Below are 18,173 nucleotides of genomic sequence, written 5' to 3'. Positions count from 1 at the left end.
GATTTTTGGCAAACCCTTTCCTGTCATTCAGATTCCCAGAAGAAGCAAATTTAAGTCTGTCATTAACTGATGCTTTATTCTTCTCTGTCCTGCTTTTCAAGGCAGGAGAGCAGAGGAAGAGGGAATGTGAGGAGAAGATGGTTATATTTATGTGATATTACATGACTGACCTTTGACAGGGCTGTCCCTGAAGAGATACAAAAATAAGTACTGTCTCAAGAGGAAAACAAGAAGACCCTGCTTTGCCGACGAATATTGATGTACATAAATAACAACATATGTTTAAATTGTTTACTTACACTGAGACAATATTACAGGAATGGCAATTTTTCCTTCATTGCCCAAAACAGTTCCATTTTGTTCTTCATCAATTTTTCTATTTTATGCTGTATTTATTTGCGTTTGTGAAATAAGGTGGTTTCTTTCAGTCAGATCTTGATTCCCGTCAGTTTCTGTACAGGCAGACACTTGCTCCATGACTGTCTTTAATGGTGTAATTTAAGTGTCCTTCAATCCACTGTGAGCAAATCTTTGCCTGTTTCTCCCAAAACAAGAACAAAGAATTCCACTCACAAAGTTTATCTTTTCCTGGTGAGGAAAACTGTAAAATCCAGTATCACAGCACAGTTCTTCCCTCCGGCACAAGAAAAAAGACTCTACAGTTCAAAGCCAAGTCCTCCTGTGGTCTCAAGCAGTTCAGCCATCTTGCTGTTTGTGAGTTCTTATTTAGACTAAATAGAGAGCGAAGCTCCTATTTTTCTGTATAGCCTGAATTCTTTCTCAATACAGAATTTCTGATCTGGTGCCCATGCTAGCAAGTATGACTGTGGTGTTCCCTTTCCAAAAGTTCAGAACAGCTGTGGTGTATCTTTCTTTCTCTGATAAATGGAGTCCTGAAGAGCCTTCTGCTTTGGGCTGTATGAGATTACAAAGGATAGAATGGGGTTTAGGACTCAAAAGTGTGAAATTAGCTAGCAATCTTCAATGATCAAAGTAATTTATTGAATTTCTATCTAGAGTGGAAAGAAATGTCATGAGAATTAATGTGATGTAACCTTCGTCATCATGAGATAATTACGCTTCTGCAGGTTTACAAAACATTGTGAAGAAATATTTAGTTCTTCCCACATAACTAAATATTTGTCATCCTGTTGCTTAAGTGTTGATAATAAGATCTTTATTAATATATATATCTATTTTAATCCATAAAAAATGTTGCTGAATTCATATGTTTTCTATTTGACCAGCCAGATCATAATTAATTGTTAATAACTAGGTTCTCATTTTTCAGTATATTTTGACATATTTAGTGAGTTCACATGAACTCACAAGAATGCATTTGGCTAATGTCAAAGCTAGGGAGTGTATTTATGAAGTTTTATTATGGACACTTGTATCATGTATTCAAATCTCAGCCAAGTTCAGAGTTTTACTGTGCTTTCAGTAAAACTTGGGGTGGAGGAAACAATATTTCCTGCAGACTAAGACTATAAAAATCTGAAGTTTACTATATATGTTGACTGTCCTACAAGATCGAGATTCAAAAAGACAATACTGTAAAAGAAAGGAGAGAAGAGATGTTTTCATTTCAGAGACCTTGGACTCTTGAGCCCTAAGCCATACGCGGCTTCCCCAGAGTCATGTTTGATAAGAATGGCAGAGCCAAGAAATTGAATTTAGAATGACTGAATTATGGTGCAGCGCCTTTACCCCAGGTTATTCTTCCATTTCAGATAAAAATCTTCCTTGCAAGGGACTTCTGTTCTGGAAATTTGGCTTTAGATATGGATGCTTCTCTTGCTTCGGGGCATGTTTTGTAATAAATCTTTAAGGCAGGTTTACTCCTCACTCTTCTGTTGTTAAATACCAACTGAAACATTCCTTTACAAGGTTACAAGGAAGGAAGGAAGGAAGGAAGGAAGGAAGGAAGGAAGGAAGGAAGGAAGGAAGGAAGGAAGGAAGGAAGGAAGGAAGGAAGGAAGGAAGGAAGGAAGGAAGGAAGGAAGGAAGGAAGGAAGGAAGGAAGGAAGGAAGGAAGGAAGGAAGGGAGGGAGGGAGGGAGGGAGGGAGGGAGGGAGGGAGGGAGGGAAGGAGGGAGGAAGATTTCTGTGTCTCTTTTGGGAGACCTTGTTCACATTTATTTTCTCCTTTATTGCATATTATTTTGGTGAGATGGAAAAAGATTTAGGAAGTAAGCAGTGAGTAAATGTTTTCTCAGATTTGTGCCAATTCAGTGGAATGCCATGAGTAGCACAGGTCCAATATGCTGGAACGGTATGAAAGCAGTCAGAATCAGAAAAGTATTTTGCTTTCACTACTCGTTTCATGCCTCTGAAATACTAATGTCTTTGCCGTTTTGGGATGAGATTGACTCCCTTACCATTTTTATACAAATCAGAACTTATCAATTTGTATAGATTTTTTTTCTCAATCATTTTACATACTTCCACAGAATCACAGAACAGTTGAGGCTGAAAAGGGCTTCCAAAGAAGATAAATCTTTAACACAGGTTTATCTGTACTAGCTTTGTGGTTTTTTTGATTTTGTGAAATGCCAAAGCTGTAATTTCCTATCTGTAAGTGCTATATAGGTGTCTTTTTTTATATATGTATTTGTAAACTCTAGCTTAATAATCATTAAATTCTTAACAACCTTTTCTATGCATGTATCTATTTAAGATTCTGCATCTACATCCTGAAGTATCATTGAAGTCTCTAAAAATTCCACTACTAGCTGCACGAGGACTACAATAAATCCCTTCCCTGCACTCAATATGATAATCTATTTAGCCTAAAGTTATGATTCTGCATTAGATAGTTATGATTCTATATTAGGTTCTCTGTCACACTACATAGATTTGCTTGCAACGTGTGGATGAGAATGCTTGAAGTGGCAACTCCAGGTCTACAAAGAGCTTGACTGTCAATTTTGCCATGTAACTTTACTCTGCGATCCAGGGGCTACATAACTATTGTACCTGCTCCTTAAGCAGCAATTCAGCAAAAGCCAAAGTTGCACAAGTGCTGAAATGTCTCAAGAAATTGTCCATGTATACAATTCAAGTCCAACAGTGAGAGCTTTTCCGGCAGCAGCAGTCAACAAGAAATGATATCTGTGTATCAAAGGAGACATTAAAAGTAGATTTCTGTGAGTAAGCAGTAAAACACTACAGTTTAGTGCTATTGTACCTGATGAACAAAATTAATTTTTCAAGCAATTTCTAGCGAAGTTTTAGTAATAAGGTTCATCAAAGCTCAGAGGACTATGGCTCATGAAAGGACCCCATCAGATCTCATGACTTTAATTTTCTCACTTATACTTCAGAATTGTTTGAGATCCGTCTAGTAATAGAAGATTAAGCAAAATAATTTGATGATCTCAGGATAATAGTAATTGTGGAATCAATGATATGAAGAATAATATATGTGCTTCTGCAAGACTAGATCATATTTTATATTTTGAACTTTGGAAAACATTTGGCCATTGCGAAAATGCAGGTGTTCAAAGGGAGCACAAGACAGCAAGTCAAAAAGCCAGGACCCCTGGTGTAATGTTGAGGCCAGATGCATGTCCAAACACTGGACACAGCTTTGACGCCACCTGCAGGACCACAAATGCTGCCCTGAAGAAACATTTCCTACAGAAAAAAAAAAAAAAAAAAGAAATCGTAGGGACATATTTCTGCAAAGAGGTTACTCAACACATCCTCCTTATAAAACAATCATACCAGGAAGAGCAAATGGGAATGGCAGAAGTGCAAATGGTTGATGGATAATATTGTGCAAATGGCACTGGGACAGTGGGACAGGGCACATGGCTCTGTGCCTTTGCTGAGCTCTAAAGCTGTGTCATTGTCTGCAGATCGAGCCCCAAACACGGAGTGCAGAGAGGGGCCTGAGCGCTACTCTTTCCTGCAGTTCATCTCCACAGCGCAGGGTGCAGATTTAGTACCTCCTGGGAACTGAGCAGCTGGGAAAGGTCAATGTCTTTTCGCTTTTCGTCCTTGTGTCTTTGCCTTATGTCTTGCACAGTAATGCGGTGAGTGGTTATGTACTATTATCCGGTGAGAATACTAGACGCTTACACCCACTTTGCCAAGCCATAAACACCCGCTTATTATTAATAAGACAATGAATAATCAGATGCTCCTAGTTCTGTAATATCCTGAGTGGTTTCTGTATTTAATGTTTCTGTATTTCCGCATTTAATGTTTACCATCCTGGCTTCATGGCAGGGTTCCTGCACAGTGTTGACTGTGGCACTGAGGTGATCAAGCTGATGTTTGTAGGTCAGTTATTGTTTAGGAAAATAAAATCCCTTGGAAGAACACCAGTTTACATGCATCATTAAAGCTCTATCAGCACATTACACAGCTCCAGGTTGTAAACCCTGCCAGATCAGGACCTCTCACTCTTTAGATGGATGAATGTAATGATGCTAACAGTGTCAGGGCACACATTGTGATTAGGCATTGTGACCAGGAGGTAAGACTTTCGAAAAATGATCTTCCAAAGATGATTGCCAGTAACACAGCAGGTGCTGAAAACTTTTCCACATGACCAAGTCTGTTTCATTGACTCCAATGCTGCACTGATAAATGTGATTGCACTTTTCCTCAAGTGGCTGCACTTTTTCCTCACTCAGCAAATATGGTGACTGGCAGAGTAAAGCAAACTTTAGCATCTGAGTTTAGAGCGATTGATCTATGTCTTCTAAGTATTATGTCACTTGAGAACCTATATGAAAATAGGTAATTTATAAAGACAATGTGTTAAACTGCTATCCATCTTACTGGCATCTTAATGTAAGAGTTTATATGCCCTTCATTACTGACCATAATGCTCAAGATAGCAGATGATCCAGGATAATAGGATAGAGTATCTTTCATTTCTAAATAAGAAATTTAAGAGTAGGCTGTATTTGTAATTCCTGAAACACTCTTACAATCTCCTCCAAGTGGTGTTTTGTATAAGAGGCTTTGCGCTTGAAGCCGTGTCACAGGGTGAGAAATTCTGTAATCAGAGAAATCCTTGTGACAGCTGTGGTAGGTGTGTAATTCTTGTTGGCACACGCAGTAGCAGAAGAGTTGTAAAGTGTTAACTTGGAGTGGAAACTTCCCACAACTGTAGTAGACAAGGATATCAAGGGAAGATCACTATGCAGACATGCATGGAGAGTTCTAACATTTGACTTTCACCAAAAATGCATTAAATGAAGTTCCAGGAGAGAAGCCGGAAGGGATTCCTTCGAGGCTAAGGTGTAGGACCAGACTTGAAGAGGTCAGGAATTGTAAGCATGGCTTTTCAGTTCAGTGGAATTTCATGTTTGCCTACATTTGGACATACTAATATCTTCCTGGTTTTGAAACTGAATATCTTCCTGGTTTTGAAACTGGATATCTGTGAGTTTTCCTAAAAATTCCAACAACAAAGGTGGGCTCTTATCAGTTCTAGCATTTTCCACCCATCTCTCTAAATTTTTAATGCTTTTGTTCTAGTTAGAGTTAGAAGAGACCAAAATGCATTATTTTACAACATTATAGATCCGAACCAGCCTATTTTAAGGATTGCTTTTCTCTAAAACCTAGGTTTTGCCTAGTGTTTATCTTGTAAAATGTGAATTGTCTTTAATATCACAGTCACCAGAGCAGAGATAATTTTTCTGTTTGTTTAATCTGAACCCATCTTCAGCTATGTTGATATTCTCAGCTGGTTTTATTCTGTACTTGCAGCCATTTGTTACTTTGTTGGAAGATTTAGAGCGAGTTTTATCTTTCAATTTGAAATCTAACCTATACTTTTACTCTGCCTGGAAGTGTGTAATTCAGCTTTGCTGTTATCCAGTGTTAATGCACTCTTCATCTGTTGACTTGGGGATTATTTTTCTTGTGTGTTGTCAAAAGGTTTTTCTGGTATTAAACCCACATCTTCTGTAGCAATTCACTTTATTTTTCTTGATTCATGCCTCGACTAAGTAAATCAAGATGCTACCATCGTAATTTTAAATTAAGCAGTAATTTACATGTTTCCTTTCAAAAGGAAATATGCCATGTTATGATGACAAATTGGTACCCTGTAGCTTAGCAAATAACATTGTCATTGCTAGTATCAGGCCACCGATGTTGTACTGCGTTTGCAAGGCCACAGGACTGAGGCACCTCAGGCTTGCTCTGTTACAGTTTATCTTGATGTGGCTCAAGCTTTGTTTTTATTTAGTTTAACTGTAACTCTAATGAGCTGACAGCCTGTTTTGTTTTACCTTTGCTTTAGCTTATCTTCATATGGTATAGCCATAATTTTTGTAGAAGTAATAGTAACAAGCAGTTAGTCTGTGCTGTATCAGATATTGGTAACTGTAACTTAAGAACACGGTGTGGAGGTATATAGGTCTGGTATGATAAGGAGGTGCTTTGAAATGTGGGGGGACATGTAGAGGAGTATAGCTAGAGGATGAGAAGAGCTGGGACACATGCTGTCACTGGGAACTCTGTGGTTATAAACAGCTCCCAGGGGTTAGTTAAAGAAGAAATGTGAACCTGGGGCTGGGCAAAACTATCTTCAGGAGTACCAAAAAGAACAACTAACAAACGTAAAGATCACCATATATGGTAAATCTGGATGAGATGTGGAGTTACAGACCAATGCAGACAGAGTAGAGATGTAAATGCATGTTAGAAAGCCTAAAAATGATGTCAAGTATGATGAAGTCTTCTTCCATCAACATCATATTTCTCCTGGCAAAGTACTTGGGATGCTGAGGACTCCCCAGCCGCTTGAACTGGCTCGGTTGGAAGCTGTTGGAATTGGGTTGCTCCTAATCCCATGCAGGTTGGTGCCTTTGACCTTGGGACCCAGGGTGAGCACAGGGTAATTGAAAGCAAGCGTGAAGAACAATTCCAACTGTGCTGTTAATATTATAGAGTAATAGTTAGATTCATCATTTTTTCTCCTAATAATAATTCTGTGATTAGTCTGTTAAGATTGTGTTGATACTAACAATAAGTTCTTGGTTTACATTTCGGGTGTATTTCCATTTTGCTTATAAGAGGCATTTCAGTGTAACAGGACAGGACCTGCTGCCTTTGAGGTTCTGGTTAGACCTTTGAAAATAAGCTTACAACTCTGTGGGAATCACTGTTTGTTTTCTATTCTAGTTGACTTGTGGTGTTATTTTTGGATTGGAATATCTTTCCTTCTTTTCTCCTCTTGTTTCTTTGACAGATTTAGTTTCACGGTTTCTAAGACACTAGGGTTTAGAAACCCAACAGAGAATTTAAGTTTCATGGGGGGCAAGTTCCACTGCAGATGCAGATCTAAAGCCTGGTCTCAAAGCCATGGTTGTTGCTGCACAGACACACAAGCTGCTCTGAATGGTACCTGTGTAGATTTCTCTTTCCTAGCATGAAAAAAGAAGACAGAAAGGGATGGGGGATGCAGAAGAAACTTGATTTGTTGAGTGTAATTGTATGGATAATCTCAATCCATTACTTTGTGGCACAGAGCAGTATTCCATTCACACATCTATCTTCTCTGAAATAGGAGACTATTCTTACATTTTATTCACATAATGGTTTTGGTAGAAAATCTGTTTTGCTGCAGATGAGGGCCCTGGAGGTTTTTGGTCTATCGTAATACATAAGAGCTGTCTGATACTGCAGCATTCCTTCTCTAGTGCTATTGCCTAGCAGGGCTAAAAGGACTGATGTCTTTTACAGTTCTGCTATTGTCATTATCCATTTCAATGGGGTTTAAATGTAAAAGGGAGATTTATGGTGTTAAAAATATGAATTTCAATCATACTAAGAAAGAAGATATTGATGGAAGCTAGCAAGGGAATTCTGGTCAAAAATACTGCAAGGGAGAGGCTGAAAGGCTGATTGCTATAAGCCCCGTGACTCTGTGTTATCAGGTTATGGAGCTGCCTGACGTAAAAACATGTCTCTTGATGTTGCGTAACTCAGCAAGAGGTGCATTTTTTCCCTTTCAGCACTATGGTAACCATCTCCTTCTTCCTCCCTGAGGTGGACTTCATGGGAAATATCTTGAAATCTTTATTCAGCTTTTTACAGGGAATTTAAGTTATTCCTTCTCATTAGTCTCTGTTCATAGTCTCAGTGATTTCTTGTGGCTATGGAATATCTTGCTTGTAAAAATCATACCTTTGTAATTACATTGCAGCATTCTGTCTGCAATGGAGACTTTATGGAGCAGCAGAAGAGATGCTTTGTACCATAAAAATTGGAAAGAACAGAGTAACTCAGGGTTAGAAAAGCTAACGAGAGAGAGGGGAGGCTGTTTTGCAGGGGATTAGAGTTAGATTTTGATTTTCACAGCACTTCACCAGGGGTGTAAGCATCCTTGACACAAGTGGAAAATAGAATCACAAAAGAGTTAGGTGGTCCCTTGAAGCAGCTCCAACACAACTACTGCTCTGACCCCTGTCTGGATGCAGACAGACATCCATGAGGGAATTTCCCTTGGAGTCATGGGCAGTTTTTGTTGCCTCTGTTTGCACACCATGTATCCTAAGCCTTTCTGTCATCAATTGCCACCCTTGCAACTTAGTGAGAAGCACAGTCCAATTTGGAGGATCTGCACATCTGTCTTGGGTTGCCAACAACTGAAAAGGCTTGCCTGGAATCATGATTTATTTAGATTTGTGCTTCTATGACAGCAGCATGCCCTGTACCTGTTCAGTCTGTTTAAGTCAAATTTAAGCACTAAGCAGGCTTAAAACAAAGATAGACTTGGTACAACAGACTTGTGATCTCTAATCAGAAAATTATAAATGAGGTTACAAAGAAGAAAATAAAATTAGAAGGTTGTTTTTCAGACTACACTGCACAATTAAAGTCTCCTTTAGCTTCTGGGGTAGCTGGAGAGGGAAAGGGGAAAGGAGAGGATGGTGTATGTCTGAGCACTTCCTTTCCTCTCATGCCTTCAAAATAGAAGCTTTCTTCCTTCCCTAACTTAATGTCTCCAAGCCTGTGGCATCTGTTAATAAGCCTACCCCTGCTAGGCTGAGCATCCTTATTGCAAACCAGAATATTTTCCCAGACTCTTGCAAGACTTTCTTAATCATGTCCCATAAACATAGCTTTGTAATGTCCAACAATTTGTAGACATTAATTCTTACATGATAATTACTAATAGGATGGATTAATAACTTAGCATTTAGCATCTTCCTTCTAAGTGAACTCCATATGTCTTATTAGTTTGTAGACCTTCTGTCATAGCAGCTACCCTGTATTTCAAATCCTCTTTCCAGTTTATCCCATCTAGTCCTTGTTCAGCCTAAGCCAAGAGAAAAATGCCTATATGATCCATGTGTTGAAACCATTTGAGGAAAGAAATGTGACAATGTGCCAAGGAAACATGTGCTTGCAATATAAAACCCTCCTTATTCTTACATTATTGACATACACTTTGAGGCATTCCCATACAACTGAGATTCCTGGCAAGCAACAACAGCAGTCTTGCATATAAACAGCATTCTCCTTAGGCAGTCCCTTTCTTATAAGGCGATACCATTTTATGCTAAAAATCATTATATGTGTTTAGCAGAACATTCCCATGGTAGTCTTAAAATAATGTATTTTTTCTTCTGTCAAAATGATTTGGGATGTGTATGGTATTTAAAAGCGGAGAAAGAAAAAGAGAGGAGAGGGGAGGGGAGGGGAGGGAAGGAGAGGAGAGGAGAGGAGAGGAGAGGAGAGGAGAGGAGAGGAGAGGAGAGGAGAGGAGAGGAGAGGAGAGGAGAGGAGAGGAGAGGAGAGAAGAGAAGAGAAGAGAAGAGAAGAGAAGAGAAGAGAAGAGAAGAGAAGAGAAGAGAAGAGAAGAGAAGAGAAGAGAAGAGAAGAGAAGAGAAGAGAAGAGAAGAGAGAAGAGAAGAGGGGGTGGGGGGCAAGAGATTTTTATTTTTGTAGGAGTTTGTTCTGCATAGCTTTCGAAAATGTTCCTCTCAAGCTGCAAGTTTTCCCATTCAATGTGCACTGTTTGTATTTATCCTCTCACAAGTAGCATCTGCAGCCAAGTCTTTCTGCAGAGAGTCAAATCACAGTGTTTTGAAAGAAATATTAAATCTTTCCTTAATGACGAACCTCTTCAGTAGGCTAGACATGGCACTAAATAAAAATTGATTGGCTTTGTTTCAACAAAATAGAGACATGAATGTTAATACGAATCCCATCAGCCTCTGCGGTGCTGTAGTTGTAAGTGGTAACAGCAGTTAGTCCTCCTTGCAAATGTAGAAGGCTTAGCCCTATACCAGGACCCTGCTGGATAAACCTACAAGCAATACTGGTTCTCAAGGCTCTTGCAAACTATGTTTTACCTTAGAAAAGCTATGAAAGTGACTTTTTTCCTATACTTATATTAAGAGGGGTCAGGTACAACTGCAGATCTCAAGGCGATGCATTTAATATGAAAGAAAAACCCATGCTTTGGCCGTTCTGCTTTGTAGTTAAGGATTTAACACAGAGACTGCCAGCACTGCAGACTGAGACCGTGTGTTAAGCTACATATAATGCTGGCGTGTTTGCAAAGTAATAAGTTATGAATAAAATATTATAAAATAAACAGAGTGCTTCATACAGCAGCTACCTCTCTCATTTATTGTATTGCATTAATATCAACAGCAGATTTTAGCATAGTATAGTGCTGTAGTATTACCTACTTCAGTATATACAGGATTTCTATTAGTATGAGGCATGTTAAGCCAGATTCGATCTGGATCCCATGCTCCAAAGGAGATAACAGCCAAATCGCACATGCATTGACACCGTAAGCACCCTAATATGTGAGAATTCTAGGTATATCCACCTTTGTTGCCAAACCACTGAGTGTGTTTTCAGAGAAAGACTTTGTTGCCCCAGCACTTTTGTGATACTAAGATTATTTGCCATTTTTTAGAAATCATTACTAATATTCAATCCAGATATTGCCAGTTCGTCTAAATACTGTTAATAGTAATACATGCCAGATGATATTTTAATTGGAAACCATTTGACAGAGCCTTATAAATTCAAAGTTTTATATCTCAGTGTGTTACATGCATTTCTATTGCACCAAACCTTTGTGGGGCCCCTCCTCACCACCCATGTGTGTGCAACCACACAGACACTCTCAGTTACAGCTTTCCTCCTGGGATTCATTAAAATAAAATGGAAAGCAGTTTCTTTTTTTTCAAACCCACTCAATCTGCATTCTTGAGAGAGGCAAAATTAAGCAAAGAAGAGGGAAGAGAAATACGGAAGGAGATAATATTTATGTGTTGCAACCTAAAGCTTTCTTTTATTACTTCAGATATTCAATTTCAATTTGAATAGACTTTAATAGATTATACAAATACTAGCACTTCTGACTGCTGGGGTGTGGGCCAGTGTTGTTATATAATCACTACTAAGCTTCATTGTGTTCATTTGTATTCAGCCAGTACAGACTGAAGAAATAATTGTTATCGTCTAGTTTGGTAATCAAATAACAGAAATCTGGTCTTATGGAGTTTGGGCTGGAATGGGAAGTAGTGTCTGACTGTGTGTGTTAGCTGGAATACTAAGTACTCAGCTATGGTGAGTTAAGGAGTGATACTTTAATATATTTCTGGTTATATATGTGTCCTGGTGAAAGTACAATAAGCTGTTTCACTCTCCCATTGGACTTACTATATCATCAATACTATATCATCAATACTTTTTTTTTTTTATTTGTCACAGGATGCTGCCTTGCACAGAATGTTGACTGCAAAAGCATTGCTATAATGCTTGAATATTATTAATAATTGAGTTTCTCCACTGGAAATGTACTAGGGGGCTGCGTGATATATATTCATTCTGTCTATATTGGCTAACTTCATTTATCTTTTTTTTTGGTGATACACGTTAATAGACATGCAACAAACTTAGCTGAGTTTTCAGAAGAAACAGAAGCAGTTGTACAAAGTAAATTTGAAGGCAGATAAATTATACATGAGGCAATGTATGAATGTGAAACCTGTGCCTGAGGTGGCATAGCCACCAAGTTAGTGTTTTGCCCGCATGGTTGAGCTCCCATGTCTTCAGTGTCACTCCCGCATGCTTAGAGTTAGGGAGTAACGTTACTGGCTAGAAGCCTTTTCTCAACATTTTTGTGTGTGACTTAATATCATAAATTAAGAACTTGAAAATATATAAACCTTAACTATCTAAAGTGTTCCAAAACTGACATGCCATCTCCAGTGAAACAAAGAATGGATAGCAGAATCAAAGGCATTTCTTTGTTTGTTTTTTCACTGTACACCACACTGGAACATGCCTTGACATTAAAAGCTTCAAATTTTCTGATAGCCTCTAGGGAGCACGGAAATATGTATATTTTCTGTCTATCCCATCTCCATAGGGAACTATTGGAATGCTGCTTCGTTCTTTACTTCCTCCTCCTACCTGCACTTCTCCACCTTTCAAGGGGAGACCAGCGCTGACATCTCCTTCTATTTCAAGACGTCGGCCTCGGACGGAGTGTTTCTTGAGAACCTGGGCAACACGGACTTCATCAAACTGGAGCTGAAATGTAAGTCTGTGTTTTCCAGTACTTCTCTTGCCACCTGGAGCAGGTTCTTGTCAGATAATAGATTTGAAAGAATGTGGATCATTGAGCAAAGTGCAAAAGCTTGGTAAATTCTGGGGGATAAAAAAGCCTCCCAGTAAAGTCATTTGAACTGTTTTCAAGCTCCTTTGTGTGGGAGAGCACTTGAAGTGTATTATGGTACAAGGGCACAGAAGGGAAGAAACAAGAAGAAACATTGGGTGCAAAGCAACACAAATATCAAAATATTTGTCAAAATTGTATGCCAAATTTATTTCTTTGATGTGTGTGTCTGCAGCTGTTTGCCTTTTGTGTCTTATTCCACAGTTGTTCCCTCAATGTGGGAGGGGGGTCAGGAAGGAAGGGAGGCCATCCTAATGGTTCTGAAAGGAGCCAGAGAGTTCAAAACATGTACATGATGCTTAAATTGCCTGAAATGTCATAGAAATGCAAATAAAGTTTTATCTGTTAATGAAATTGCTGATCCAAAAAAAAAAAAAAAAAAAGAAGTTATAATGCTATCAGGAGGCAAGATTGTTTTATTATTTAAACTATTTTGAGTAGCCCAAGGGCAAACGTTGGTAAAAAGGTGGCAAAATCCTCGGCAGCAGCAGAATTCTGCTGAGCAAAGTCAAAGCAGTTACACTAAGCAGGGGAAATATTTTACCTCTCCTCTGCTCTCCCTCCATCCAATTTGCCATGACATAAATGACGGTGGTGACGAGGCGGCTGTAATCTGTCCAGATGTCCTTACAGCACTCCAGCAACCCGTTACACCCCCCGACCGCACGCACACTGCGTGCTCCCGCCCCACGCGCCAGCGCCATTGACGGAAGCGGGGGCTCTGTTGGCTGCATGGAGCACAAGGACGTACCTCAATATATTTATGCACAAGAGCAGGCGTCCAATGTCACCAACACTGAAAGAGAAGACATTCTTTGCATATCCCAAATAATCTATTTTTTGTTCAGGTAGATGCAGTGCAGTTTATATGCCCATTTAAAACAAAATGTCTTTTCAATGCTTTCTGGAATCTGAACACTTTATGTAGAGTGTTGGAATTTAAAAAACATTAACAAGCTCCTTTGAAACAAAGAAATTTGCCCTCCAGGTAAAATTAAGTACAAAGTTTAAGTGAGTAGCAGCTTCTTTTAATCCTTCCAAAAGATGATGTTGCTTAATCCCAGTTTCCTGTAATCCATAGGTGGATCCAAATCCAAATACTTAATATTGTATTAGAGGTAGTATGTTTGGTAATATGTTTGCCCACTTATAAATGGGCAGGGTCCTCATTATTAAAGTGGCTATTATACTTTTTTTTAATGTCAACGTAAATTTAAGCAGTGCTTAACTCGATTGAAGGAGACATCTCCAGAGCTCCTTATTCTTCTCCTGAATGGAAAATGTTCTTAATCACTTCAGATATCAGCCCAGCCGTGTGTTTAACTTAAGAGGTGATAAAGGTCATAATAGGAGTGAATAAAGGTGACTCAAAGGTGACTATCTTTTGAACTTTAAATAATACTCATGCTCAGGTGAGTCACTAAATAGCTGCACTTTTTTTTTCCTCCCCTAATCTGCATTTATGTTTTGTTGGAACTCACTTGAATGAAAAGCCAAATTTCTGGATATCAGAAGTTACTTAAATTGCTTACTTTAGACTCTTCTGCTTACTAAAAACACCTGCTTCCCTTTGCAAAAGTGCCATAAAACTAATATGCGATTTTGTTTCTTAATGAAAACATAAATAAAGTCAGTATGGTAATTGCAGAATTACCCTTAAAACCTGACAAAGGTTTCCTTTGGCAAATGCTTTCCTGCTAACCCATCAAATTCTATAGCAGGACCACTATGCCAATTTTGTATTAAAGGTATTTGCACAATGACAGTTATTATCCTTACTGCAAGATGTCTCAGACTTGTTTTCAGCAGTGGGTATGGTGGTGGTGTGTGTTCATTGCCACGTTGTATGTGTAGAATTCCTATTGAAGAGTGATTTCTTACAAAAGCTTTACTTGATTTGTTTAATTTTTACAATTACAAAGGGAAAATGATGAAATTTGTCCTAGAGACAGTTCAAATTCTTTTTTTTTCTGTTTTCTTTGCCTGTGAAATACCTGTACGTGCCTGTAATGCATGGTTAGTGAAGCAGGAGTCTAGCACGACAGACCAGAAATTGAGAGATTTTAAAATATTCAGTATTTTAGTTGGCTTGCTGTACTTGGTGAATAAATCAGAGAACAAATCATTGTTCCTCTGTTCCTATGAAGATTCTTAAATTCAAAAATCTTTTCTCCCAAGGATTTTTCTTTGGAAAGCAGTTTGCTAATGCGTTGTTTATTTGAAGCACAGGAGTTGTTACTGGGAATGTGCATTAAAATACTTTATTGGTGTGCTGTCCTGGAGCTTCTTACAGTCCAGAAGCTCCACAGATTATTTTCTAAGCTGTAGATTTTTAAGAAAATGAGGAGGAATCTTGCCCTAGTGCCTGGGCTATGCCCAGCCATATGGATACATTCAACCAGTGCCTTCATGGTCCTTGAAGAAAGCCCCGGACTGCCATCTTTGAGGAGAGGGGAAAAACAAGAAGGAAGGGAAAAAAACATGCCTCTGATTTTAAAAAATAGCTATTGACAAGGACTGTCGTGAAGAATGCAGTGATAAAACATTGCAATGAATTTGACTGAAGTTTTTGGTTAGCCTATTTATCATGCTATTGCTCTTGCAGGCTCTTGCTTGCCATGGTTCATGAAACAGCTGGCAGAGATTAGAAATCTACAGAACCACATGATTTTTAGAGCTGGCTGGTCAGGTAGCAAAAACTAGGCTTAGAAAGGAGGTAATTCAGTAAAGTGTAACTTTTTCTGTAATGCAGTGCTTCCAGTAGTCATACATGCAGATCAAAATTTCTAGAACTTCTCGAATTTAAAAATGTTGAGGAGAAAATGAGAGATTTTTTTTTTTTTTGGAACATTCTTACACATTTTTTAGGCAAGTTTAATTTAAAACCCAGTCCTCCTGTGAAAACACTTTTTTCATTTTTATTTTTTCATTTTTTTCACTTATGCTCAGCTACCAAGGTCCTTTTCTCCTCCTTTAACTTTGCTCCGCCATTTAGGTTGCAGAGATATGTAACCTGCAGTCTGCAAAGCCTGCTTGGGTAATGATCTCAGACGATTTCTTTTCGGTGTCTTTCGTAAAAGCAATCCCCTGGTGCAAAAAGGTTGAACTGAGTTGAGAAATTGCTTGGGCAGCAACCCAGCTCTGTCAGAGCCCCTCATTTGCTTTGCCACTATGTAGGCACAAAAGCACAAAAATTTACTGTGCATTCCTCATATAACTTTACAGTTACGTGCAACAAGGTTGTCCCTTGCTCTGTTGTGTGAGAGGGAGTCAGCTGCAGTGCTTGGTACCTCTGTGAACTGACGCTGCGTGCCATCAGCTAAATGGATCTGTCATTACGGATCTTACTGCTACAGATTCAGTTCAATCTCACTACTAACCAGATTCAATTGGTCATTGCCCTAATTCATTTTTTGCCTTTAGTTCTTCCTTGGTAGTAAGGAGCAGAGCTATCACTTGTAAAACAGATGAAGTAGCAATCTGCATATCACCCGGCAGCAGTACAGCTCCTGCACGTAGGAATTGCATGGAGCATCCCGTTAATGAGAGCAGCAGTATGACTTCAGGTTGGTCTGCTCCCTCCATGGGTGAGGGATATTGAAAGATCACTAATACCTAAAGTTTCTGCTTGAAGGGTGCACTTGGAGAAGTCATTTACTGCTTCTACTGTTGTGCGGTTTTTTGCTTGTTTGTTTTTTAGGATCCAGCACTAAACTATACTGCAGGCAGGATGCTATCTAAAGTCTGTCTGAATATCAACTTGATATCAATATATTTGACTAGTCAAGTTAGCAAGAGTGCACTTTCAAAAATTCATGAAACTTGGATTGAAGACAGTAAGAAGTCATGAGTATGAAAGTAAAACTGCCTGTGCCTAGGAGGTGTCTGTCAAGTATGCCAAACTTAAATTTTCTGATTTAAAAAAATACAAAACTTTGGAAGAGACATACTCCTGAAAAAAAAAATGTAAATTTTTGAAGAAGTATCTGCTCTCGGTATTTTATAGTCAGTTTCCCAATACCATTGCTCTAGAAAGCTTATTGTGAATTAAACCTACTGGCACAGGCATGTTATTCTAACAAAGAAGGTTTTCTGCATGCTTCTGGAGTTCCTTTCATGCCAGAATTTCCAAGCAATTTACAAACGCTCATCAATTGTGCCTCACTGTTATTTTTCTGCATTAAGTAAACAGTAAGTCAAATTTACAAGGGAACAAAAAATTGGAGGCTTAGGGAGATAAAGGTCAGCTTGTGTTTGGTCCTGGCATGAACATTTAAGAGAGGCAGAAGCTTCTTATTAATTTCTAGTTGGAAAGCTAGGAACACTTACAACCTCAGCTGTCAGAGATGCATCACGCAGCTGATCACCCCTGCAATGTGAGCCACCCTAGGAATCTCCCCAAGGAGTGAGTGATGAAGTTAGCTGCTGCGAGCGGAATTGCATGGAGCATCCCTCTAATGAGAGCAGCAATATGACTCCAGATTGATCTGCTCCCTCCATGGGTGAGGGATGTTGAAAGATCACTAATACTTAAAGTTTGTGCTTGAAGGGGGCACTTGGAGCAGTCCTTTACTGCTTCTTGTGCTTGTCTGCTTCTAGGCTACTTAGGTGAAACATAACTCCTCCAAAATCAGACAACACTCAGTGACTGACCTGGGACAGTTATCCCCATTGCTGTTTCCTTCTGCCTAGGCAGCATTCATTATCCTACACTCAATGCTTTAGCACATGACTGATTAATATCTTTTCTTACTAATGTTTATTAACTTCATCACTTCTTTCTCCAGAGGCATCCTAAATTGGAACTCTACCCTATCAATGAGTTTTCCTTGTGATGTTCTTTAATTTCCCATATGTTAATGCAAATGCAGCTTGCATTTTCTGCTGCTTTATCTCTGTAGCAGGATAGGAAAACTGGGGTGACCTTCATTGTATTTCTTAATTGAGTTGCTATTTTGCCTTCCTAGCAGAAGGCCACTATGTTGAAAACCAACCCCCTAGGAGAACATGTTGCATTAGCCACACACCAGATGGTGCATAGGACACTGAGGAAATTCTTGGTCCACGGAGCCAATAGGAAACCATCAAATTAGATGTAAAAATTTCTTTGGGGAATTTTCTTAAGCCAAATGTTCTAACAGCATCACTTACCAACTCTTGTCCTATTCGAGGACAACGAGAGAAACAAAACAAGTAAATATCTGAAGAACTGTGGGCACCATGCTTTTAAAGATAGGATGAGGTAGGTGATACAGAAAAGTAGTTTTCAAGGAGGTGTAGCTTATGGCCCATCTTAGAAGCCCAGTTTCACCTGCTTCCTTGTTCCTAATTAGCAGCATTCAGTTCATGTGGGGAGCAAGACAAAGGCAAGAATTAAAAGTCCCAAATGAGCAAATGGCTGAAACAGACCAATAGAAAATCCTAGACACGTGACAGTGGAGAACTCTAGACCATAAAAATTTGGTCAGTAGGCGCCTCTTTAGTGAGGT

General features: G+C 39.0%; 1 protein-coding gene across 1 annotated transcript in view; it reads left to right on the top strand.

Annotated features, from left to right (window-relative positions):
- Positions 1-18,173, top strand: part of LOC104565350 (contactin-associated protein-like 2) — a 971,843-nt gene that overhangs the window by 857,229 nt on the left and 96,441 nt on the right. The window contains exon 16 of the mRNA XM_088520855.1: positions 12,376-12,546. Coding sequence (XP_088376981.1) covers positions 12,376-12,546 — 171 coding nt within the window. The remainder of the gene's footprint in view (positions 1-12,375; positions 12,547-18,173) is intronic.

This window comes from Tinamus guttatus, unplaced genomic scaffold (assembly GCF_059628265.1).
Source record: "Tinamus guttatus ecotype Peru unplaced genomic scaffold, ASM5962826v1 Tinamus_guttatus_pri_ptg000104l, whole genome shotgun sequence".
NCBI lineage: Eukaryota > Metazoa > Chordata > Aves > Tinamiformes > Tinamidae > Tinamus > Tinamus guttatus.
The sequence above is the reverse complement of the archived record's forward strand: the minus strand, read 5'-3'. Positions and strand labels throughout refer to the sequence as shown.